Source organism: Tauraco erythrolophus, chromosome 19, assembly GCF_009769465.1.
Source record: "Tauraco erythrolophus isolate bTauEry1 chromosome 19, bTauEry1.pri, whole genome shotgun sequence".
Taxonomy (NCBI): domain Eukaryota; kingdom Metazoa; phylum Chordata; class Aves; order Musophagiformes; family Musophagidae; genus Tauraco; species Tauraco erythrolophus.
Window position 1 is genome coordinate 4,255,037 of NC_141483.1, and position 26,272 is coordinate 4,281,308.

A 26,272-nucleotide genomic window follows, 5' to 3' on the forward strand; every position below is an offset into this window, starting at 1 on the left:
TCAGCTCTCCAGGGCTGAACTACTGAGCAGAAAGATCCCGAGAGCTGCTCTTGTAAGCAAAAGGGCCCAGCTAGAGATGCGGAGGGGCAGGTAGCCAGCCAGAAGAAAGCGCTGTGCCCCTTCGGGGGTGCCAAGCTCCCTCCTCGGGCTTTTCAGGACACCCCAATGTTGGGGGGGGGGGGACGGGACTTTTGGCCTGGGCCTGCAGCAGAAACAGTAGGACGTGATGGCAGCAGGCGGTTCCCGCAGCCACCGCGGGATCCGCGCGCAGCCGAGCGGCGCAAACCCGCACGCACAAACACCCGGCGCACCGAGCCGCCCCGTCCCCGCGCCCACGAGCGCTGCCGCCGGCGGGGCCCGGCGCCGGGAGCGGGGGGTGGGAGGGGGGGGGGGGGCGGGGGCGGCGGCGCTCCCCGCCCAGCAGCCGCAGCCGCGGGCCGGGCGCGGGGGGCGCAGCGGAGCGGCGGCGGCGCGCAGGGCCATGTCGGCGCCGTGCCTGCGCCTGCCCGCCGCCGGGTCAGCACCGGCGGAGGCGGACAGCGCCGGCGGCATGGAGCCGCCCGCCGCCGCCGGGGCCGCGGCCGCCGCCCTGGAGCTGGCCCTGGAGGAGGAGCTGGCGCTGCTGGCCGCCGCCGGGGAGCCACCGGAGCCGCCGCCCGCCGCCGCCGCCCGCGACCCCGAGCTGCTGTCGCTGATCCGGCAGAAGGAGAAGGACCTGGTGCTGGCGGCGCGGCTCGGCAAGGCGCTGCTGGAGCGCAACCAGGATATGAGCCGGCAGTACGAGAGGATGCACAAGGAGCTCACCGACAAGCTGGAGGTGAGGCCCCGCCGCCCTCCTCCCTCCTTCCATCCCTCCCTTCCCGGCCCGCAGCGCTCCGCGAGGGCCCCCGGGAGCCCCGCGGTGTCTCCCCGCGGAAAGCGGCCCCTTCCCCGACAAATCCCGGAGGCGGCGGGCAGGCGCGGGCCCGCCGGGCAGCCCTCGGAACTCCGTGTGGCCACGATGGGGAAAGAAAGGGTCTGAGAAAACCCTCTTAGGCCTGGGGGAAGCACATCTGCTGTTCTTCCTCCTCCCCGGCCGCGAGCTGGAGTGTCGGCCCGGGGCCGGGCTGCAGCGCTTTGGCTTCGGAAGGTTCCCGTGGGCGCTGCTTTGCCCCAGGACCCGGGTACCGCCTGGGCGAGGAGACGTGCGCTGTGCTGGGCTCATCTCGTCACAGAAACGCCTCGGAAGTTAAATTTATACAGCACGTACTGAGCCACAGAGCATATGTAACCCTCATGCTTAAGCTGTTGCAGCGAAGGCATTAGGCACGGCAGGAGATAAGCCCCAAGGATACGGCGCTGTTAGCTGGTCGCTCTGAAAAATACCTACAGGTATCTGGAGAGCGCTGTTTGCCAGGAACTCAGGGGATTGAGCTATTTATTGATTTTTAGGGATGAAATAGAGCTATTACAAGGAAAAAGATTTGTGCAGACAGCTTCTTTTCGAACAACTCTCTTGCACAACTATGTAAGAGAGCCACTGTTACCTCTACTCCTTTTCTCAGAGACACTCTTGAAATTTTAATTCTCCCAGCAATTAATACTGTTTAGAAAGCTGAGAAAAAGCCTCTCACCTTTCTGGAGAGAGTTGGAACAGTGCTGGATTAACATTCAAATTTCAAGTCACAGCCCTAGACCAGTTCTTTCTGTACAGTCCTGCCTATTCCTGTGTTCCGTCCTCATGGACTTACATCTCAAGTTCAAGATGATTTGTGAAATTACTGTACAGCCTTTTGTTCTGATAAAATTCCTCTTTGTTATTAAACTTAGCACTTTACTCTAGCTGATCTCTTCCTCTTTGCAGTGAAATCTGTATTTACTATTCTGATAGAAACAGTAGTGAAGGTGACATTTGCTTAAATTGGTTAGTGGCACTATTTATCAATTAGAATTTCCCAGAGTATTAAAATTCGCCAGAGGGAATGTTTTCAGGTTGATCTTTAAGCAAGAATAGATGTATGTGGTGGTGTGCTGACGTGGTTTTCCTGATGAGTTAGAGTAGAACCTTTCCTACCATTAAAGGAAAAATGCACAAGTTTAGGTACTCGCTGAGCTGCCTGTTAGGGAGTTTGGGAGTCTCAAATGCCAGTCACTATTTGCCAAATACAAAGATGAAAAGGAGAGGGGAAAAAACTATGACTTTATAGTACTTTAAATAACATCCCCCAAATGTTTACCTCTGCTCTTACAGGCCCATTCAGAAGATGGATGACGGGATGGTAGACACAACCAATTGTTTACATCTCTTCATCCCATTACTCTCACTAACTTTCCAGTTGAATAACAGATTGCTATTTTTCAGGCTACCCACCTGATAGCAGTTAGTGTTAGCTGCTTAAGGGTCAGATTTTTTCCACTGGGTTTAGCAAATCTAAGACAGTGCTACTTCACACACACACACAAAAAAAAAAAAATCAAACTTGAACATTAATATTCTACAACTTGAGCCTGGTAATCCTAGCCTCTGCAGATTAAATGTTGGCCTCCTCCTGTTGCCACTGAAGTCAACAAAATTTCACAATAAGCTTTTCCATTTCAGAGGGGCAGAGAGAAAGGACTCACATCTGTGACCTCCTTCCCTGTGCTGAGAACTTTCTGATGATGACCAGAAGCAAAGTCTCAGATGAGATCCTTGGTGACAGTTGCACCTGAATAATAATGGTTCGCATTTAGGAGGAGAGATTTTCTCCCAGTTAACAGTTCAAAATTGGTTACAAGAGCTCAGTGAAGCCTCTCCATTTCCCAACAGCCAATGTGCTGGCCTGCTCCTCTCGTGCTTTGCCTCAAGACTAAATAATGCACTAGTTCTGTGGGTTCATTACTGAAGTGTAGCCTTCGTGCCGTACACCTACCCCAGAAACTCTTTCACTTCACAGCCTGAATTCAAATTCATTTCTAATCATGCAATGGAAGTCCTGTAATAAATTCTGATACGTGATCCTAGTCAGTTTTATCCTCTGTGAGAGATAAAACAGCTAATACCTCTGCTCCCCTGACGCAGAGAAGCTTGCCATGTCCAAGAATTTCACAGTATGAACCCCTGTTATCAGCAGGGAAACTCCCCCTTGCTCTCATCTCTTTAAATGAGGACCAGCCCAGTTCAGTTAAGTTGAAGATAAACTGTGTTCAGAAGGAAACATCATCTAGAAAGCAGTTATGTGTAAAAATCAGTGAGCAGCTAGTACATGGAGAGACACTTGGTAAACAAGAAACTCCTCTACTGAGGATAGCAGCTTGCCCTGCTATCACTCCATGCAGAAAATCCCTATCCAGATCTGCAGCCATGCAGGTGCTGGGGTGAGGGCAAGCAAGGGGAGACAGCTGCTGACAGAGGAAGAGGCAGGAGTGGGTCAGCATGTCCCATCTGGTTTATCCTCCCTCTTTGCAACAGCCTCTCTGTGCCTCACTGCACTGATCTGGTTTCTCCATCACAAGAGAATAAACTTTATATTCTTTGCCTCCCTCTAAATCCAGCCGTTGTGATGGCTGTTTATTAGAGCTATATGTAGTGTGGATTTTCTGTTGCAGTAAAGGACTAAAGTGGTTTTTAAATGATTGACAAGGCATATCGGTGGCTTCTAAATCACATTTGAGTATGTCTGGGGAACTTCAGCTGCAGTGCTGCTCCTCAGCAGGCTGAAGTTTCATCTTCCATTTAGAGAAGGCCCTGGATCTTTCTAAACGTTGCCTAGCAGTGAAGGAGACAGCACTGTAAAAGACAGCATTTTCAATGTGCCACTAAAAATTAAGTTGTGACTCCTCCAGCCACACTTGGGCTACAAACAAGATTTCTGTGCAATGGTTGTCATGGGCCTGGTGCTGGGATCTCATGCCGACCTATTGCATTAAAAATGTTTATAATAATACTTAGCACTTGCATTTGCAAGGGGTGCTCATTCTTTTCGTGTCTGAAGCACAGGGAAATACTTCTGCTTTCGGCTCGTGTTTTTAATCAGCCTTCCCTCACATTTGAGGGTTTTCCAGAAAGTCCTGAATTTGCAGAAAGATTTGGAAGGACACAAGCAGGTTACAGCTACACTGCACTGGAAGGAGCATAGGAAAGGACTGGGAGATGATTGGGAGACATGACTGAGAAAGAGAAAACACGGCACCTTCTGCAGAGCAAAAGAGGTGGAATATTAGTGGTAACACAGGCCAGAGGGCTGCTGGAAAAGTGGAGTGCTTTGACATTCAGACCTGCTCAGGAAGGTGGCAGAAAGCCTGCAAGGGAGGCTGTGTGTCATCAGCAGTAGGCACCCAGGGGAAACAGCCACCTCATAGCCTGTGTTACTAACAAGCAATGAAAAGCCACTTCACATAAATGCAGTACAATTTTCTTTTCCTTCTAGCAGGCTTATTTTCCCCTCCTATCATAAGCACCATGGGGATTGCTCACTGGGGGATGATACCCTGGGAAAAATGGGCAAGTGCTGCCAGTGCTGGGCCTAGTGGGTTGCTGTTCTTTGCTAAGACACATTCCTAAAAGTCTGGTGCACGCAGTAGAGAGTAGCAGCAGGTTATTCTGGAGGACAGAAGACAGCCAACAAGGAGAGGACTCCTGCTCTTCAGGTTTCCCTGCTAATCTTGGGACATGCCCATATCCCCAGTCTGTGACCGTTCTGCAAGTACGCGCATGGCTTCCTTCACCAGGGGAAATTCAAGCTCAGAGTTTCAGAGCTGGGATTCTTTCAAATGGGCACAATAAATCTGTTTCGACCTGATTTGCAGTTCCATTTCAGTGAAGCCCTCATTTAACTGAGCCTGTAAAACATGCAAAAGTTCCACCACATTTGTGCTGTCCCTCATTTTCCAGCCAGTCCTAAGCAGAGCAGTTTCCAGAACTGAGAGTGGTTTCTGAAAAACCTGCCACCCAGAACACGTATGTAACGTCTGTAGCAACTACTTCATTGCATCCATTGCCATTCCAGAGCAGACTGCATCAAACAATAGAGTTACTGTGAACTATCAAACTACCAGACAACTAATTGGGTCAGGAATAGAAGGAGCAAATGGATAGATGATTCAACTGTTGTTCGTAAGACCCATATGACAAGAAAGATGCCTCATCTAGATTCCTCAGCAGCAGTAAGGCTACAGTTTGTGTAGCTTTGACTATAAAGGCAATTTTTAAAAGAATTATGCCACTGCCCACTGAAATATTGCTTTGGAGTTAAGCTAGGCTGTGCTAAATCATTTGGCCTGCCTGACCTATATATTCTGCCTATTGACATGCAGGCTGCTTTACTCTTTTGGCAGTTGTTTCAGTAAAAATTCAATGTGCTGATGTCCACAGGCCAAGGACAGGCCGATTGCTGGAAACGAAAAGCCAGTTTAGTGCCAGTGACCTGCCCTGACATGGGATTACCCCCTCCATGGCATTGTCGTGCTCTAGTACCATTCTCTTTCCTGCACAGAAGGTTTCAGTGCTAAGCATAGAGGAGAATAAGGAGGCAGTGTTCACTTTTTACCTCCCTTCCTAACCTCTTCCCCTCCCCCCCCTCCCCGTTATCCAGCACCTAGAACAAGAGAAACACGAACTAAGGAGGCGATTTGAGAACAAAGAAGGAGAATGGGAAGGAAGGGTGTCCGAGCTGGAAAGCGACGTGAAGCAGCTGCAGGACGAGCTGGAGAGGCAGCAGGTACACCTGCGCGAAGCTGACCGCGAGAAGACACGGGCCATCCAGGAACTCTCCGAACAGAACCAAAGACTCCTGGACCAGCTCAGCAGGGTGAGTCACCGCAGCACAGTGAGCGCAGGCACCCTGCCACCTTGGGCACGGGAAAGGCTCACAGCTCTGCCATGAACCACCTTTCAGGCAAATGAGCAGGAAAGCTTCCTCTTTAAAAAGAAAAAAAAAAAACACGGTTCTGCATCTGATTAGATTACACAGGTGTCCCTATAAAATATGCTGCCTTTAACTGAATTTTACACCTTTAAGGAGTGCTGCATTTCATTGGCAAAACAGTTACGTTTCTGGGTTGAGTAGTCATTTACTACATAGATGTCTGTCTCAACTGTTTTTGTATCTAAAACGGGTTTAGAAAATCTGTTTCTAATTTACAAATAGGCTGGATAAATGTAGCACACAAGAAAAAGGCTAATTTGTGACAGTGAGGTGAAAGGCTTTTTCCTGACCTCTCTTTTTTGACATACATTGGCTTTAATGTTGTAGAACTGAACATACCATGTCATTCTAAGATGGTGTGTCTCTGCAGATAACTTTATCATGGTTAGGTGTGTGAGAACCTACTGAAATTCCTTGGAATGGCATGTTTCAGCAAAGAGCTTAACTTGCCTCTGAATGAAAGAGGATTTACAGTGAGGCTGCTACAAATCAGCCTAATTGACTGAATACCTCCAGCATGGGTTTCTTTCTGACAGCCAAAGACTTAACACAGTTTCTGCCTCCTCCTCCAGAAGTTAACCTGTCTTCTAGAATTAAGAACCTTGGCTTTTTTTCTACCCACTGGACAGTTAGTACAAACTGTAATTTTAATGCTTGAGAACACAGTTACTCCAGCAGATGAAAGCATTTTCTTCTCACCAGTTGCTTATCCCCAAAACAGCATAGAACACATACACACCGCAGACTCGTGCTGAGGAGGCCCATCTAAAGTTGTAAGAGCACGTTTCAGACTAGATTCTGTCAGCGGTGAGCCTCTGGGACCGACAGAGAGATTGCCTAGGGGAGAGCTGACACCTCAGTCACACTGGGACCAAAAGACTCTGAAATGGGCCAAGCGTACAGGTCCCTTCACTCGCTCTAGGTATGCAGTTCTCCTGTGCCTCTGGAGGTGAGAAGAGCCCGTCTTGGCTGTAACACTCTGTACTGGCACTTGAGGAAATCATTCCTCATTCTGCTGTGGATTTTCTTGTCAAGTAGTGAAAAAGCCACTTAGTCTGTGGATTTAACTGGCTTTAAAACAAACAAACAAAAAAAAACCTCAACTTCCTTAACTCAGGAACTCCACTAAATTTATCTGTGTTTTTAAAGCAATATTTCCTAAGCATAGCAGATGAACTAGTGAAGGTCTTTCACATCTCTGGACAGAGCATATTTCACATGCAACATGGATGAGATATCCCACCCAAGCCCTTGCAGAGCTCTTGTGTTGTGTCTTATCAAGGGCTAAGAACTTGGCTCCCATCAGATTTGGCGACCCTAGTAATGTTCTTTGTATGCATGATTTCCATGCATACACATGGAATGTAAGATTTGTTATGGTCCCACCATAAACACAGACTAAAAGATCGGTCTAGAAGATAGGAGAGGAAAACCATGCAGCTTGTTTGGGACTTTAAACCTCATGGGATTATCCTCACATGACACTTGTGCTACAGGAGCCTCTCACAGCCCAGATGCTCAGAGAGCTGCTCAGCTAAGCCTCGTGCAAAGGAACCACAAAGTTAGATCTACCAACATGCAATGCCCAAGCATGGGTTTTGTTCCCTTAACTCCCTATTACTGTCAGAAATAGTCTTCATCCACCCACTTCAGAACTACCACATCCTGGGAAAAAGTTGAGTCTTGGTGCTACCCTCCCTGCTGCAGCCCAGCCCTGCTCCCAACTCGGAGAAGAGGACTGTTGTTCTCCAACACAGAGGAGGCAGACTGATAGAGACAGCTTACACTTGCTGAGGCATGATTCAGTGCTCATTGAGTTTGTCACCTGGCCAAAACTTGCTAGTAACTCAAATATAGCAATGGATATAGCAAGGGTGGAAACAGTTTTCCTAGAGTCGTGAGAATCTCAGCAAATTGAAACAGAGTTGGGAACAGTCTGTTGTCGTTCACCCAGGGCTTTAGTTGAAGCTTTTTAAAACCTCAGCATTATATTAGCACTTGATTACTGAGTGCTTAGTATTCCACAGTTGCTGCTCCATAGTGCAATCACAGTCTTATTTGTCTGGTGTCTCATTCTGAAGAGGTTATGCATGTAATCCTTGAGGCAGTGTTAGTGCTTAAACCCTGCTCCCACCTAGTTCTGGCTCCTGTTACTACTCAGGCTTTCAGTAAATAAAAAGGACAAATACAGCCGTGTGGATGTGCTTGCCTACAGCTGTATTGCCATAGGCTGGCATCTTGCTAAGGACCACGAATTGAGCACTGGCAGAGGAAAAACCCTACAAAAGTGCCGTTACGGCTTCTGTGAACTTTGAGGTGTTGCTGGTATCCTCCTTATGTTCCTGGTTCTGCATTTCGTGTCACAGCAGGTTGTTTGGGAGGAGAAGGTTATGAGATGTCTGGGATAAGGCAATGAAAACCTTATTATGAACGTCAATTCTGCCCCATCTTGACACCGTGTACCCTACTAGGGGCTTCACACACAGAACAAAGACAGGTTGCTCTCTGGTACGAGTCATTCTACACTAGTAGGTGCTAGCTCTTTAAATTTGAATTTCTACAGTTTTTAGCAATTAACACCTCATGGCCCAATTTCATAATACTTGAGCATCTCTCTCCTGGGGAAGGTATTCCCTTGGCACTAGGCTCTATCTATCAAATGACAGTCTCAGCCTCATGAGCTACCAGCCCACATGGTCCTGCTAACTTCTTCTAGAGTCCCTGGACTTCAGCCACTTTTATCTCAAAGCAGGGAAGCATCTACCATCTCCTTCATCTTACCCTTCCTCCTTCCTGCTGCTGTGATATTCTTTCACCAACTAATTAAGCTTTAGGACATTTTTTTTTTAACCCTGCCTTCCCCAGAGATGAAAGGCCAACACAAGCACATACTTTTTTCGAGCCTAGACCTGGCACAAATGCCAACCAACCAACCAAGCACACAGTTCTGCACACCCACACAAGGATAGCAAAGGGACCTGGAAAGCTCTGTCTTGCAATTAAAGCATGAGACTGAAAAAATCCATCCTCAATTTTGGCAAAGACTGATAAGGAAAACTCAAGGATAGGGATTTTAAGTCTGTTCCAGTCTCTAAAATTGGGGATAACTGTCTTGCCTCAGAGTCGCCAAGAGGCTAAAATAAGGTCCGTAAAATGACCTGAAGTCTTCAGATAAGATGATAATATAGGAGAACTTTACATATCTAATAATAGTAAGTAGGCTATAAGGAACTTTGCCTCCTTTTGAAATACAGCCTTTGGTCTGGTTCTCTGCTTTTAGCAGAAGAGATACTGCCCAGGGTTATAACAGTATTAAACCATGTGGAAATTAGGTGGGCTGGAGGTCATAGTGAAAGACGTGACTCAGATGCCAAAGATCAAGTTTAAGATCTCCACAGTAACTTTATTTTTTTAATTTGCTAAGTGATGATTAAAATCCCTTCTGCATGTTGATTTGATTTCCCCCTCCTGCCTGAGCACCGCAAAGCACATAGTAACTCTTCGCAACGTGCCCACACCAAGCTAAATGCCAGTTTTACCGAGGAGAACTGCAGAGCACATTGTGAGCAGTATGCCGAGGTACATACCACTCACCATAGATGCTCAAAGTACAGGAGTCAAAGTACAGCTTTGCTGAGAAAGTCGAGGCTTGGGAATTATTACGCGTTCTGTTTCCAGCTCCTTCAGTCTCTCCCATCTGTTTCAGTTCCTCATTTGGAAAAAAAAAAAACATCCTATGCTTTCTGTCCTTTTATGTTATAAAATTTGAGGGGAGTGGGTATGGGGAAAGGTCTCCTCTTACACATGACCACAGCACCTAACATGGCAAGACTCCTGTCCCCACCTTTGGGCTTCTAGGAGCTACTAATGCAAACAACAACAACAAGCAGCCCTCTTCCTATAATGAGACAACATATTACTACTTTGTCAGGAAGTGAATGAAAAAAGACTTTCACACTGTTTCTAAGTGGCTTCGCCAGATGGCTTTCCCACACATTTCCTGCTACCAAGCTCCAGGCTCCTGTAGCGGTTTGCTGCATGTAGCTTGGGCGAGGATGTATCCTTCCCAGTTTAGTTGGGCTTCTTTTATGGTACATAGAGCATAAGGAAGTAATTTCACAATGTCAAGCTCAGGTAGTTCTTGCAGTGAAAATCTGTTTTCAGTGGCAGGAAGAAGCATATCATCTTGCACCGCTGAAATAGCTCTTTGTGCTTAGAGAGGAGCGCTCGGCTGCCACGGCATCCCTCGGAAGGGCCCTCAATCACCGAGGTCTTATATTCACTCAGCATCTAGTGCCAACATACTGCTAACAAAGAGTGAGGTGTTTCACTCAGTCCCTCTGGTACAGCAAGAAAATGATCAGCCCACAGGTCTCGAAAGGAGGTTTTATTTCCTAGCCACAAACCTTCCTTTCAGTAATATCTCAGTTGAAAGACTTTTGTCTCTAACTTCACACTGTAACATGCAGCATAGCTTCAGAAGACTGGCAGGCACTGCCTGGCTTTGATTTGAGAGAAGCATGTTTTTATCCAAGAGTGAGCTGACCATATTTTATTCTCATTTCCAAATCACTTTTGCTTTAAATACATCCTTTTGTGGTCAACGACATACTTAACACAAGTGGCTCTGTTGTCAGTTATCAAAGAGCTTTTTCTGAATGGTTCGTTGTTGGGTCTATCAGAATAGGAACAAAGTTGGTTCTAAGAAAACCAGACTAATCATTGAAAAAAGTTACTAGAACAAGTATGCTGGGCAAGATTGCCTGCTTTTGCTGTGCCAGAGACCTGTAGCCATTACACGATGAGCTAGCTGGTCTTTAATTCCTTATTTTATCTGTACTGATGCTTAATACAAGCCTCCTTACATTTCTTGTTTATTAAGTTGTCTCCAACAGCCCAGCAGGGTATACTGGGAAACTGCGCTTAGCACAGATGCAAGTCAGGGTGAACTTGAGCACTGCTTCAAGGGTTTTATTTTTAAACAGAAGAGAATCCTGAGTGGACCTAGACTCAAGAAGAGTTGCTTTGCCACACATTTGAAAGTGCAGATCAGTCACTAAACTGAATTCTCTTTCATAAAAAGCCTCTGGTTTTTGCTGTGGCTCCAAGTGTTTACTGGAGCTACTCAGAAATGAGCAGCTTATTGCAAGGAGCTCCATACCGAGCTACTTAATAGCGTACGGAGTCCTGCATAGCAAATCTTGATCCACATCGCCTCTGAGTAGTCTAAATTCAGTGGAGGGAGGGGACTGCATGAGAAAAGGCAGCATCCCTTCCTGTTGAAGGGGCTGAAGTACCTGCTTTCATGGCAGCTTAGGGAGGGCTACCCACTCCTTGGTTTAGGCAGACAGCCCTTCCAGCATTGCTTTGTGCTTGGCATAAGGCACACTTATGTTACACGTGGTGGGGTGAGATGAAAGAAGATACCAGCACAAGACAGAGCCAAACACTGAAGCCAGCAAACCTCTTGTTAACCCCACCAAGCACCCTCCAGCTCTCTACCCCTCTGGAGCATCAGCAGATCCCAGCACCACGTAACCAGATCTCAAATTGCCCAGTGAATACTGATCAGTGCACATGCAGGAAAGGCTCCTTCTCACCAGCTACTTCTCCCCTGACAGAGAGCACTTGTTAATAATTCAGCGTCATGCCACATCAGGCCTGGAGTGCCAAGGCTTTCTACGCTAAAGCTGTAAATATAGGACGTGACTGCAGCTGTGTGTTCTCGCCTGCAAAGTCCTTCAATGAAATGATTCAGTGCCCTAGAAGGTAATGAAGAAACATCTTGAGGTCACTGCTGAGTGGCAGTCACCCACCATCCATCTGGGGAATGGGAGACGAGCAGGAAGAAAGGCTCAACCCTCTGCTGAGAGCCTGGCCAAGCCTGCAGCACCCGTTAACCCCATTTTAGGGCACCCAAGGCTCAGGAGCCAACTGGAACAGGACCATCCAGACACCAAGACTTAAACACAGCAAACACCAAAGAAGTTATTTCAGTGAAGATGGCGGGGGGTGAGTTTACACAAACCCTACAGAGTTTACTCAAAGATTTTACACCTACCCATTTCATGCAAGATTTTTACCCCTATATCCTTTGGTTTAAATACTCATGAGCGCTGAGGGAATGGGCAGAAAGCTGTACACAGAATAAAACAAGGGCACATACTGCTACTGAATCACAGTGCAAAGCCCTCCCTAGGGAAAGGGTTAAAAAATTATTATTAAGATGAAAAAAAAAAAGTTACTATTGAGGCAGTGGAACTACACAAATCCCTGCCCATGGGAAAAAGGATAGCATCCCTCAGAGCCAGGGGCTAGGTGGGACCCCTATCCTTCCCTGGGGCAGTGGAGCAGGTACCCCGCCATCCCCAGGGACCCCTTGCTTGTTGCTAGGTGACAACACACCACAGTCCCAGCTGATGATGTTGCTGTGGCAACCGAGTGTGATTTCTCTGCTTGTAATGCCATGACAGTCAGCGGACACGCAGGGAGACGCACTTGTGACGTCCAAGGCAGGCAGGCGAGTGGCAGAAGCCCGTCTGCCAGCCCCGTGAGCTCGGCTCACTGCCAGGATGTGTCCCCGTTATCCACCACTTCATTCCCCCCCATTTCCTGCCTTGTTCACAGCAATTTTTCCTCAAAAATCACCCTGGAGATCTCCCAGCCCAAGGCAGCCTGTTGTCCACACCGCCCAGAAAGAGCTTTTGAGCCTGCTGAGGGAAGGCAAACATTTTATTTCCTTGGTAAAAAGAGCCCCTTTTGAGCAGGTCAGTCAGCCAGCACAAGGGTGTCTCTGCCAGGGCCTGGCACAAAACATCTCCCCGAGTCCAACTCAGGGAGCACAGCACAGCACAACGGAAATTATTGTCTGCCAGAGCCACTTAACCTCCATGCTGTGTGTGGCTCATCTCATCTTCAGAGGCTTGTAGTGCCTGGATGGAGCCGCAGAGGCTGGCCCCATGAGACATCCCCAGAGCCCAGACCTCCTGCCCCCCACATCCTGGGCAGCACATCAGCAAGGAACGAGTGTCCAGAGCACTATGTAGGACAAATATACCGAGGTGTGAGCATCTGGTGGTCAGCCATACACTGCTCTTCCCTGCACTTCATCTGAGCCCAGCTCACAGCCCTGCTTTCACCTCTAGCAAGTTGTTCCATAACAGATTTCAGGAGTTTCTGCAAGGCTTCTGCCTTGAGACATTAGCAGCACCACTAAGCCATGAACATCTAAAAGCAGGAATCCCCGCATGAAAGCGAAGGTGAACTTGTTCTGGGATGAGGAGATAAAAATCTGAATGAGTCCCTTCCTCCCCTCTTACACTGCACTAAAAATTTCAAGCAGCTGTTTGGGTCCAAGTCTTTATGTTTATAGGAGTTGTTTTTTTATGCAGTAGCTCAAAGGTAGGAACACATGGGCAGAAGAGATTTTTTCAAAATATTTCTGCTTATTCACACTTGCTGTAAACACTTCCTCCAGGAGATTCTAGAAAGTAGGACACAGAAGGTGTTTGTATCCAGCCACTGCGTTACTAGCTAGAACCAGAGCTAAACATGATTGAAGGCTTTGCAAATATCTACATAAGAAAAACCCAATTAAAAGCATTTAATCTTTAAAGAGCCATTCTGGGTTATAAAGTTTGCACACCTTATAATGAAAATCTTTAAATTCCTTTTTTTTTTTAAAGCAGGATTGCTTTTTCTAAACGCAATTTAGTAGACAATAGCTCAAGAGGGAGGTCTCTTCTATACTGAGGGTTTTTTTGCCAGCTGTATTAGGTGCTCTGATTACCCATGAAATCATAGAGGCGCCTTGCGAAACAGCCGAGAGCTTAATCAACATTTTGTTTAGAACGGCACTTTGCAAAACCTCGTTTATTCCGAGCACGGATATAGGAGGAAGCTGTCTAGAGGTGAGAGTACAACAGGAAACAACTGACAGATTAGGACCTAAATCAAATGACCTGCATGACAGTGTGACTGGGGTAAAAGGTTGCTCTTAAGGAGACCAAGAGAGCATTTCTTTTGGAGGAGATATGGGATGGCCTAACAATTTCATTAGGTATCCTTCTATAGGGGCTTAGTTCTGTAGCTGCAGAGATTCACACCAGATTTCCTTCATGGACAGGATCCCCGTCAGTGTCTGAGGGGGAGGACTGCCAAGATCAGAAGTGTTGGGAACACTTACATTTACTGTTCTCATCATCTCCTAACTATTCTTCCCTAGAAGGTTCTAATGTTGAAGCATGTAAACTACGTTTTTAAAAGAATGAATTACTTGGATAGTTTCAGTTGGGTTTTGATTCTACTAAGATTAGCACAGTAATGCAGATGTGTAATAAATTTCGAGCTATCACAGAACAGTTGCAAGATCTGGGTATACATGGGTACCTAAGGCATCCGGCTCACTTGAATTTGTCCTTTAAATACCATGTACTAGTTCTACTGCACACTTCTTCTGACCTAAAGAAAAACCAATTATCTATTGTGTTTTGTCTTCATTGCTTCCCTCTTCCCCTTTGTCCCTCAGTTCTTTCTCCCCTCCTGGATACATTTCAAAAATCAGTTGAAGCTTAAGTTATGACCAGCCTCAGGCTGGTATTTGTCTCTGCAGTTTTTTTTTCCTTCCACTGATGTGAGATGATGTTATCCCTCAGTTCCTTTGGGCTTAGGTTGGCCTCCACTTCCAGTACACCAAGAGGGGAAAAGTTAGCCTTGCAATTCCCATGTTGTTTACATCCTTGGAATTCTGTTCCTGAATCCACTTCTAGATTTGGCAGAGTTTTATAGTAACAGGGTTGCTCTTAGAGAGCTATTCTATTTGGCAACTATTTAGCATAAGTTGTTCATGTTTACTTGTTGAACAAAGCACCATTGTATTTAGTTGCCTACAAGCTCAGATCAAGGAAAACTAGAGTCTTCTGCAACTCAAGCATTGACCAGCAAATTTGTTGCTTGCACCAGAGCCACGAGGCAGGTACAAACCTTAAAACTTGCTAGAGGGAAGGGTCTATGCTTACAGAAGAGATCCGTAGTCCCATTAGTTTTTGCTGGTGAAGTGTTTCGTGACCGAGAAAACACCCACAAGTTTTAACAGAAGGGGACCTTTCAGAGAAGTACTTGAAGAGTTCTCCTTTGTTTCTTTACTTGGTCAGCAAGTGTTTTGCATCGATTTTATTGCAACGCCAGAAAACTGAGGCACTGAGAGAGTAGGCAATAATTGTCAGTGTAAGCTAACAAACAAGACCCTAGTAAAGGAAAAGTCTCCTCTCCACTTAGGCAGACTGTAAAGTAAGTTCCAATCTTTGCTTGAACATGAGCTCTTGAGCAGACTCAGATACTGGAGGAGTCAGACTTTCCAGCAGATTTATGTTTAGATGAAACCAAATGAGAAAGCCTGAATTGACCATGTTTGTTCAAAAGAGATTGTTTGTAGCATTTAGCAGTGTGGTATTTGTCCACATAACATCTATTGATCGGCTATGAAGTTGCCCAGAGATTTTCTAACTCAAATTATTTCTGTCGTTTTTACCTCTAATCCAGAGAGATTTATTTCCCTAGGCTTTACTGCATGCTGTATTTCACTTTGTGCTCAAGTTCTTCCTAAATGTTGTGCTGCTTACTCTTTATTTCCCTCTGCACCTTAGCGTACAAGGGACTAGACATCTTAGTAAAGACCAACTAATAAATATTCAGAGCTTTAAGAGCTCAAGGCAAATGCTTATGAAATTGATGATTTCTTTAATACTACTGCCTCTTCCTGAGGCCCTTCTGTGCCTGGAGGACCAGTGCCATGGGCACAGGCCCTTATGCTGAAGACAAGGAGAGGATCTCACAGTCTTGGGCTGCTTTATCAACTTCCACAGCAGGAAACCACTACCTCCAGATCCGCTAAGCCACTCCGTATTCATCTCAGTCGAGGCAAGACAGCCTAAAAAGCCACTATTCAACCTGCTCAGGCTCATCTGGCTGTTTTCATGGATGGAGGAACGAGCTCAGCCCAGAGGGAGAGGCAGAAAACGATAATACGCACTTGGGAACAGCATTATTTTTTTTCCCCTGTCAGATGCAATTGCATGTTCCTGGTGCTTTTAAAGCTAAGTAAGCACAGGAACCTCAAGATCTGCCAGGCAGCACCCTGCCTTCACATGGAACCATGCTGGACACAGACCCCAAAACAAGCAAGTAGAGAATGGTGCCATTTAAGAGCAAGACTGGAGGTAGGTAGAAACATTGCTCACAAGCAATTTTCTTGACAGGCTGGAGTAGACAGGCTGAGCATTGTTTTACTTTGAACCCCCTGAAGGGGTGGCAGGTGCCACTGCAGAAACCTCCACTGAGATTGTAGCCACCAATTTGTGCAATCTAAAACAACTCCTCAAAACCCACCTAGAGAGGATTAACAAGTTGATTTACTTCATTTAAAGAGGCCTCCTCCATTCCAGGCATTAGCCAACCCAGCAGCTCAGAGCTGCTTACTGAGATCGACTCTGGCACCACGAGACAGCCCGTCAGCTGCAAGGTGACTCTCAGCAGCTCCTTCCTTTCAAAGGCATCGTTTGCATCAGGCTTTGAAAACTCGGGAAATTCCTTCTGTCGTCTCGTCCTTCATAATCCTCCATCAAAAGACAGTACCACAGACTAAGAAGGTCGAGTTGGAGGAGCGGGAAGGAGACAGTCCCCTCATTACAGGTCACTGCCTCACCTCAACACAGGAAGGGAAGATTTGCCCAGTGTGGGACAGTGCCAGACCACACAGCTTTAGTGCTCCTGGTCCCAGATACGGGCCTCTTCCATCAATCTTGGCCCCTTCTCATAGCCAGGGAACACAGTGCCAAGAAAATATTTTGCTGGGCGAAGCAGATGATGCAGAAGCCTTTCCAAGCACGAACTTGTTCAAATTAAGATATTAGCTCTCCTGCTTCTTTTAATCTCCCTAAGCGGAGCTATAAGCCACCCCAGGTCAGGGAAAACAGCCTAATCTGACCAAAATGCCTGTTCAGACTCACATACCAAGTAGCCTGTGATGTTAACCCTTCCCACAGCTCAAGGAGTGTGACATAAGCTCCCAGAGCCACCTGGCCATGGTGTAATTGGGCTCACCCTGGAAATAGGGAAGGAGGAATCATCTGGTTATGCTGGAAAGCACACATCTACGTCTATGCATGTATATATACATACATATACCCCCCTTCACCCTTTCCTCTCCTCACATCACTTGGCACACAAGACATTGGCATGAGGGACCTGCTAGTATTTCAAACACATGAAGTAGACAGTTTTCATTAAGCCTGTGTCAGCACCAGAGACCGAAATGTCTTCTTTATACTTACACAGTCTGCTGATGCCACAGAGTGTGGACAGATGAGCAGCCATCTCGGAACACCACAAAAGCTTTTTCTGCCCCTTTGCACACCAGTGGATAAGGCCACTGCAGGATAAGTTGCAAACATCAAGGCCAAGTTGCTGCTGCTTTAATATCACAGGGAAACGTTCTGCTTGTGTACCAGTCTCCCATATTCACCACAGATGAGGCAGTACTTCAAAGGCACTCAAATAATCACTTTTTGGTGCATTCCACCAGCATTGTTAGGCAACTGTCCATAAATACCCTTCTCACATATCTTGTCTCACTGAGATTATCCTTGTCTCCTTGGCAACTGTCAGATGATGTATAGTGCTAGCAGGGATTAGCCCCAATGAGCCTTACAACCCTCGTGTAAATTCCTACTCTGGGAAAGAAACCTGGCCACACACTCGTCTTTCCTAGTAATGTTAAAATATTGCTATAAACAGTATTAAATCCAGGAACCTTTCAGTAAACCTGAGTAAGGATGAAAACTAATATGGAGCTTTTTAAGCGGTAGTATTTGTCTTGTCCTCCATACAAGTAAGTTTGAGACATGTGGATATACTTTGCGTTTCACGGCTTGACAAGTAAATCTGTATTTTGAATCAATACTTAAGAGAAGGCCTGTGCTGAAAACTTGGGCTCTAATATCTTTATCTCCTTTGTCCCTTGGTACCAGCAGGGATCACGCTAGGAAATTCCAAATCCCTGCAAGAGCTTAACAAATTTATGCTACACTTTAACCTATTAGTTTCTGAAAAGTAGCCTGGATTCAGGTCAACACTTGAAATCCACGTGCATACTCTGTCTGACACCAGTTGCACTGAGACTTTCTGCCTCTGAGCAAGCAGCTATGGGCTGCACCCTCATGCCCTGCTCCTCTCAGCTGCTCAAGCAGACATAACCAAAGCATCAAGTCAAGGAGGTACAGCCCCTACACCACATTGGTGTTGGAGTGGAGCATTTCTCTGTTCCATACCATGTTTGGGCTTGGTGAGGAAGTTCTTTGTCCCTTGGTATCCCATTTGGCCTGCCTGGGCACTCAGAGCAGGCTTTTGCCACCTGTGGTACTATCATCACACAGATGAGACCTGTCCCCACGTAGGAAAAGCAGAGTCTGCCAATGCAGGGAGCCAAGCAGCACTGCATTACACATAAGTGTTAAGAGTTGGAATATCTAAGAGATAACAAACAGCCCGTGGTACACAAGTGACATGGTTAACTACCTGTTCCTTCTTCAGTCCGTTTGAGCCTTTATGATGTCTCAACTTGGGGAGATCTGCTCTAATTCAACAGAACAAAAAAATAGAATCTTTGAGCAAAGCCAGGGAAAGGAGGCTAAAAGTACCACCAGCCTCAGCAGCAAAACCAAAACTAGACACACTGTAGAAGAAATAAAAGTATTTCTGTGATTTAGCAAACAAATCTCTGGCACAGCATTGTGTCTGTACATGAATTCAACAATGTGTCATGGCTGATATCTATTAGATTAATCAACTAGAGAGAGCTGAGAGAGGAGAAAAAAGGTCTCCAAGACTGTCCAGAAAGTAGGTCACAAAACAGACAAGCCAAAGGGTGATGGGGAAGCCAGTGTAGTGACAGGCAAAAGAAAATCCAACTCTTGGCACAAGCTGGTTAGCAATGATGCAACATGATTTCTTTTCATGCTTCTGTCGACCTGTTTGCTCCCCAGCCATCTGCCAACTCCAGCGCACACCTCATCACGCGTGAGACAGGAGGAGGAAAAGGGGTCGATGGCTTAAAGCAGGTGATTTTTAGCACAGATAGGATAAAAGTGTTCCTAACTCACTCACATGCCTATGTACTAGCAGAAATTTTAAGTGACACCATTTTAGACACTCCTGCACACAGCAAGCACTCAGTAGATTTAGTATTGCTACCACAGGCTTCTGCACATGGAAAGATTCAACTGCAGCAGCAGGAGGAATAAAAACTGCTGGGAGCTGAATGCCGTGCTCTCCTCTGTCACTGATCACATTATTCTTGCTTTCAGGCAGCAAGAGGAAGAGAAAGTTAATCATTTAGATGCAGCGATGCTAGAGAAGATCCCAGTTTAAAATCCTACTGTAGTAGCGTTAAGAACTGGAGCAGTAGATCAGCCCATGCTCAAGTGCAGAATAATCCACGCACACTCATGCGAGGCAGCCCTCTCTGCTGAAGATAAAGAGATAAAAGAACATGACTGGAAAGCGAAGGAAGTTGCCACAGTTAAAGCACGAGCACATTCAAACAGAGTTTTCAAAATGAAGCATACTCCATCAACCCAGTAACTTGTCAGGGAGAGTGAAGAACAGCTGCTGCCACATCACTTCTGTTGTGTTTTACTTGGTGTGCTTTAGCTGGTCTCCTGTTACCTAGTTCGGGCCAGAAAGCACATACCCAGGGTACATGGCACTCCTCAGTCCTGACGTTTGCTTAAAAGCACCAGATCAAAAGCCAACAGCGTTTTCCCCACTCTCTCCCCTTTCTCCCAAAGGGCACCCATAGGCCTTCGCACACTCTGCCCCTCAGAGACAAATCACTGAGGGTGAAACAGGGAATTTTGGTGAAGGAGGGAAGCGTGCTCCCATTTCTCTGGTTGTGACAGCTTTATCAAGGATGCTACTTCCTTCCAGACAAAGCCTCAGCCATCAAACCTTCATCCACCAGGGAAAACATGTCTTTTCTTAGCATCAGGCACACAGGACAGGCTGCTAATTCTCTCAGCATCTGTCAGTACAGTGTTTCCCAATCTGAGATCTCCTGCAGTGCTCACAGATCTCCACACCCCAGTGTTGGTTTGCAGGCAGCCTCATGGCTTGGTTGCACAGGAACCTGGGCTGCAGATCACCCCCAGTTCTCATGTCTGCCTGGCACCTGCTCCCTGCTGCTTGCCCCACTGCAAGCTGGCTGTGTCTGCATGGGGTCAGTTGTCAGAAAGCAACAGCCCCAGTGCCAAAAAATGCACAGCTTGAATGATTCTTATCCCTCTAAGGAGCGTATTAGACTGTGAGGGAAAGGGCTTTTGATTCAATGATGCCTGACCTACATTTGCAAAACCTTGGCTACAGGTGCAAGCCTAAGTATAGTATGTGTGTGCCAAATTTGCTGCCCACAGCCAAGCACAGAATCATTGTCTGCAACACTTTCAGTGGACTCTGGTTCACATGCAGTTACTCTAGCACAGCTGTTGGGATGTTGCTACAGCAGGTTTCTCTTCTGACAGCATTGCACCTCTTCTCCAGCAGTCAAATACCTGATTACATGAAGGGTTTGTGACTGAAGTGGCTTCCCCTACACAGGACCATCCATGCTCTACCTTAAGTGATACTCACAGATACACCAAAGCCTGAAACTCATACAAAGAGGGGCTCTTTCCAGTCCCTGATAATGGTTCCCCTGCCTGCGTATGATTTGGCAGAGCATAGTATATTTTATACACCATCCTACAGTATGTGCTGCACCCACCTTGTTTTTCAGCTGTTTGCTCTCCCCATCTACTTGCTTTATTTTTTATCTCCAAGCACAGCTTTTTGTGGGACTTAAAGTACCAAAATGCCAGGGAGTTTGCCAAAAGCTGTTATTTAAATAAATACTTGCAAGCACTTTTTAAAAACTAGATTGTAGGAAGACAAGGCTCCAAGGAGAGATCTACGTTCTTGTTTCTTGACCCTCCCATCATCTAGAGACTCTGGCCATAGCAACACCCATGCAGTGTCTTCAGGGAAGCACCTCTCCTGCCAGGCTGACACATGCATAAGAAGATCTGGCCACTCAGAGAAGTGCTCAGCAGCTTCCCAAAGCTGGGTTACAGGTGTTGGTCAGAAAATTTCTCCTTGACTTTGAATATACCTTCCGTGGCTTAATTTAGCAGCTCTGGCTCATCCTAGAAGTTACTATCACATATTTGCCACTACATGCTGCTGTCGAGGTGCAGACTGCTCTGACGGCCAAGCCGCTGCCCTGAGGATCTACGACTTAAAGACCTAATCCCCTTAGTGCTTACATCTGTGGCACTGCACCAGGAGGTAAACAAGTACCTCTGTGTTCAAGCATCTGCTGCAGAGTTGTAAGCTGAACCTTAGTGGAAACAGAGCAAAGCTTGGCTGAGAAGAGACAAGTGTTCATGTACTTACTACATATGGTAGTGTACAAAGTACAGATCTGTATTCTACTTCGGCAGATCAGAGTGCTGAGATGTTATTACTAACACATTGTAATCATCTTTTGTCAACAATCACCACGAGCAAGGTCTGCCTTGTACTCAAAGCCTGCTGCAAAGACCTTATGCTTTAAACAGATCTTTTCATGCTGCCAACAAGGGAGAACAACTCGGGAATAGCTGGAGGCTGCTGAAGTACAGGAAAGATGTATTGCTAAGTTAAATGTATCTCTAGAAGCTTTTTGTCTGCAGGTATCCAGCACAGTTCTGTTGTGTTTAGAATGACAGATCAAATACTAGCTGACCAAGAAATATTTTTAAGTCAAATGTTACTTAACAGCTCCACAACAATCCTTCCAGAAAGGACCTTTTTTTATTTAAGCATTTCAATTGTGATATGCTGCTATGTGTTTTGTTGTTGTGGTTTTTTTTTCCCTCTCCAAAACTTTGTGATGGACTTGCTCATTTTTATGGTGCTCCCCTTTCATTTATGACCCTACTACACCTCTCGGTGATGAAAACACTGAGTGAAGAGAAAGCTTTAATGGAATAGTTTGAAGCTGTAGCTCCTATCCTGGCCAATATTCACTACAGGGTTTGTGTTTCCTTATTTTTCTACAGAAAGCAGCCACAAGTTTTACTGCATCAGCTATAAGAAATAAACCTTCTGCACAGAACATCTTCTGTCTTGCTTTAGTCAAGCCAAACTCAAAAAAAAAAAATACTTCTTAAAGACTTTTTAACTCTTCCTCTTCTGAGTTTTGAACTAAATTTATCAAGTTGTGAAAGAAATGAGCAAACACATCAGTACTGTTTTTCAGAAATGGCCTGATGGAAGTTATTGGGAGTCAGACTTGGCAGGGATTTAAAAGCTAATCAAGCATCTCCCAGATCAATGTACCATAAAGTTTAAAAATACATCTATGTTTTAGAAAATATTTTCTCTCTTCCTGTCTGAATGTTTCCTGAGAGAGATTTATATATTTTAAGCCAACTCCTTGAATTTTGGCATCCACTCATTTCACATGTGTGGGAATGGACACCAGTATTTTCCATGCACTCAGACATGTTTGCAAGTGCATGTTTGAGCATCAGGTCTGCATATATTGGAAAGCTTTTGGTTTGTATATTACTACTAAATCCTAAAAGAGCGCATTCTGAGGTTAACAGGGAGTATAGATGAGGATTTCAAGAGCATGCAGAGCTGCTAGCCTGTCATCACATATTAGATATCCCCAATAGAACTCAGTTAATTTTCTTTGAAATAAAGGAGGTAGAGCACTTAAAACCAGAGCAAGAGACTGCAAGAAGCTTAATTATTGTCTCTCACTTCCAGGCAGACATTTGAGTTTGAACACCTCAAGGTTTAAAGCCTTGGACTAAAACAATCTCATTAAAAAAATAAATTCAAAAATGGAGACTGACTGTCCTGACTTCTGGCTACCAGGGGAAGACAGCAGAACCCCTCAGAGCAGGAGGGTATGTAACATTTTTCTTTGCCTCCACCATCATAAGCCTCTGCATCTTTTTTCAAAAGGTTTTAATGACCAGGTTAAGTCTTCATGTTTCCAGTTCAGCTCTTTCCAAAGTAGTCAGGCATTTTGTATTTCATTAGGCTATCATCTGACCTACACTTACAGCTCACTAGGAATTTACTGGAAGAAATATTTTTCATCCTTTAGCTCAAGTAGAAAAGTCAGACTGAGATCAGAAAATCTGGATTAAAAACCCACATCAAAGGTAACTTGGCCAAAATGCTTTATCAAGATAAAACACGCCTTTTGTCAGGGAAAAATAACTTATTCATGGAAATTAAGCCTTAAAAATGCATTAGAAGTTATCTAGGAGAGCAGATGACTGAACTTAACTGATGCAAAACACAGACCATCCAGCTTTCAAACAGTTGCTTCACTCAAGGTCATGTGCAGCACCTGCCTAGGTGCCTGCTAGAAGAGCCTACTAGTGCTACACCTTATCACCCTATTCCTTCTCAACAACCAGGAGCCAAGTTGCTGCCCACAGCCCCATGTTCAGAGCCCTACGACAGACACCAGCCCCAGGAGGCACTGTGCAGGGCTCTCAGCTCCCACATTTCTTCCGCAGGCCGAATTTGCATACCGAGAGCAAGAGCCACTGGTGCACTACTTAGCATTGCGTGTCCTCCAGGCACACTTTGTCCTCCGAGTTATCTCCTGTGATAATTTATTGCAGCATTCAAAGCAGCAGGCCCCCAGCAGTCCCTCCCACAGGAAACGGGCTGACTCATTTTTCCACACACTGTATTTTCCTCTCCACAAGAGCCAAATGCTCAGGTCAAGAATAAACCACAAAAAAGGGAGGCTCGTGTTTAAGCACCTCCTGAAACACGTGCGCAGCCCACATCCACTTGTGAAGCTCTTGCTTTCATTCAAACAATGAACCTAGAGACATTACACACAGCTAGAGTTGCCCCATATGGCACCCTATTGTCTCTGCTTCTGCTCTACACAGCAGATCCTAATCCTGTAAGATGATTTAGCCTAAGCTAATGGTTTTTGGCCTCACTCAAACAGTTACCTGAGTTAGCACTTACTGAAAAACAAGGTGAAGACCACCGTTTGGCATTCATTCCCCTAATCTTGTTGCCAAAGCATTCAGATGTTTGCCTTGCAAACTGGTTCACATATATCAGATAGCCTTTTAGGAAGGAAAAAAAAAATTACATTGCCAGGAAAACTCTGTCTGCTCTTTCACACTTTGCTTAGTAATGCAGCAAAAGTTCACTATCCCTATTAAAAGGATTTTTCAAGGACACTTGGAAAAGAAAAAGGTAGCAGTACCTTAATGTGTCTGAATGTTTACAGCAGTTGTCTCCAGCAGCACTTCCACTTCTCCAGCCACAAGAAACATGGGAAGCAACCAAAGCCAGCCAACACCAGCACTTCACCTCCCAAAACAGGCAACCCAGCTTCAGGCTGAGCAGATTCAGGTTTTGTGGAGGTTTCCACCAAGGAACTAAACCTCTCCACTCTAACAACACTTCTCCAACTCAAAGGGCAGGTGCAAACCCAGCCCCACACAGAAAAAACCCAGCTGCTCCCTGCTCTCTCTTATTGCCAGCTCCCCCCCTGGCCTCTGCCTCTCAGGTGTGAAGCATCTGAGCTGATGTGGCATTGACTCCTTGCCATCCACAAGACCCTACTGGGGTGAGTTGAGAGAAAACTACTCACCTTCTTGGTTTGTTTTATTGTAAAACTCAGGTAAATAGGAGTGAGGTTAAAGGACATGCTCAGCATTTCCTCCTTGTCCTACAGAAGGGAAAGGGGAACAGATCTGCAGCAAAGAATTCTCACTTTCACACAAGCAGTAAAGTATCATATTTCCAAAACATCACAACCGTGGAAGTAATGCCACTGCTGTCCTTTGTCTTACAGAATTCTCTCAGACTAGGTTTAATGCTACAGCCATGAGGCTTTTCCCATCAGCAATGTGTCCCAAGCCTGATGCTTATAAAAGAGTAATTCCAGTGCCTCTTCTCCATTGCTCAGACTCCTTGCTCTGGCAATTAAGGATCGTCATCCTTTAGATCTTTGATTCTCTTTTTTCTTGACAGGATACATTTTGTGCTAAATAAATGTTCATTTATTTCCTCTTTTGTCCAACTGCTCTGTTGTCAGAATAGGACCCCCCAACCAATCTAGCTGGCCTGTGCTCTACAACATCAGCCTGTTTCCCACTGAAGGGAAGGCTCATCAGCCTGTATGGCTGTAACCAGGGAGGTCAGGCAGTGTGCCACAAAATCAAACCCTTCTGTCTAAGCAAATATGGATTTATTGGATACTCTGAATAAGAAGAGAAAGGAGGAGACCTGGAGGGGTGTAAAGACCATTGCAGGTAGCTGAGTGTGAAGGTGCATGGTACGAGGGCACCAAATGCCAGATACGGAGTAATTTGCCTGAATTGAGCTGAAAAAGGTGACAGAGACATGGAGACAGTGTGCCACATCCAGCTCACAATTTCACAGAGATGCTTGACTCCAGTGCTGGACCCCAGTGAGGACCTCTCAGGCTGGGCGCTGTGTGTCCCCCCCACGGCCGCCTCGCAGGTCTTACCTGCACGAAGCAGCAGCCAGCTGGGGGTCAAAACCGAAAAGAACACTAGGGAGTGGGCTGGTGTGTGCTGCAGAGGGTGCAGAGGTGGTTCCTGAGCAAAAAGAAACCTGTCTTAGGAAGCAAATATTACCTGCAAACGCTGAGCAGATATACTCACTCTGGCTTCTGGTATTTAATCCACCTGCCAGTCTGCTTATAGTTAACTGGATATAGAATAGGTGTGTATTACATAGCATTAGCCTAGCACTTTTACAGTCTTAAAAATCCATTTTTTTCTAAAAATATCCCCTGGGATCAGTGTTAGTGGTCTTTGTTGGATGTTTGCAACCAAAATATTTTGGAAGTGTTGCAGGTTTCCTCAATTCTTTTTTTTCCACGCAACTTCTCCAGGCAGTGACAGCTCTTATACCAGGACCAAGGCACTACATACTTTGTGCAGTTAAATTTCCCCACACCTGGGCAGTAGCAGAGTCAGGGACGAGGCAAGGAGAGGAGGATTCAGCCCCACCACATCATTTGGCAGAGATGGGGACAACGCTGGCCCCAGCCATGATCCACAACACTACCCAGCTCCAGTGTCCTGCGCTGCACTGGGGAACAGTGGGAAAATGTCCTCCCGAGAAGAAGAGGTCTTCAGAGAGGTCTCTACAGCCCCACTGCCAGCGCCTGGACACCTGGACCAAATCAATTCCACCCCTCGCCTCAGTGAAACACGTATTTAAGAACTGTCGTTAAAATGCGTGCTCGTTGCACGCTCTTTGTGAATTTCACTGATGACATCAACCAC

At 46.0% G+C, this 26,272-nt stretch overlaps 1 protein-coding gene across 1 annotated transcript in view; it reads left to right on the plus strand.

The window, feature by feature from the left end:
* Positions 1–481: 481 nt before the first annotated feature.
* Positions 482–26,272, plus strand: part of BICDL1 (BICD family like cargo adaptor 1) — a 46,375-nt gene continuing 20,584 nt past the window's right edge. Inside the window, exons 1-2 of the mRNA XM_086623603.1 lie at positions 482–817; positions 5,553–5,768. Coding sequence (XP_086479729.1) covers positions 482–817; positions 5,553–5,768 — 552 coding nt within the window. The remainder of the gene's footprint in view (positions 818–5,552; positions 5,769–26,272) is intronic.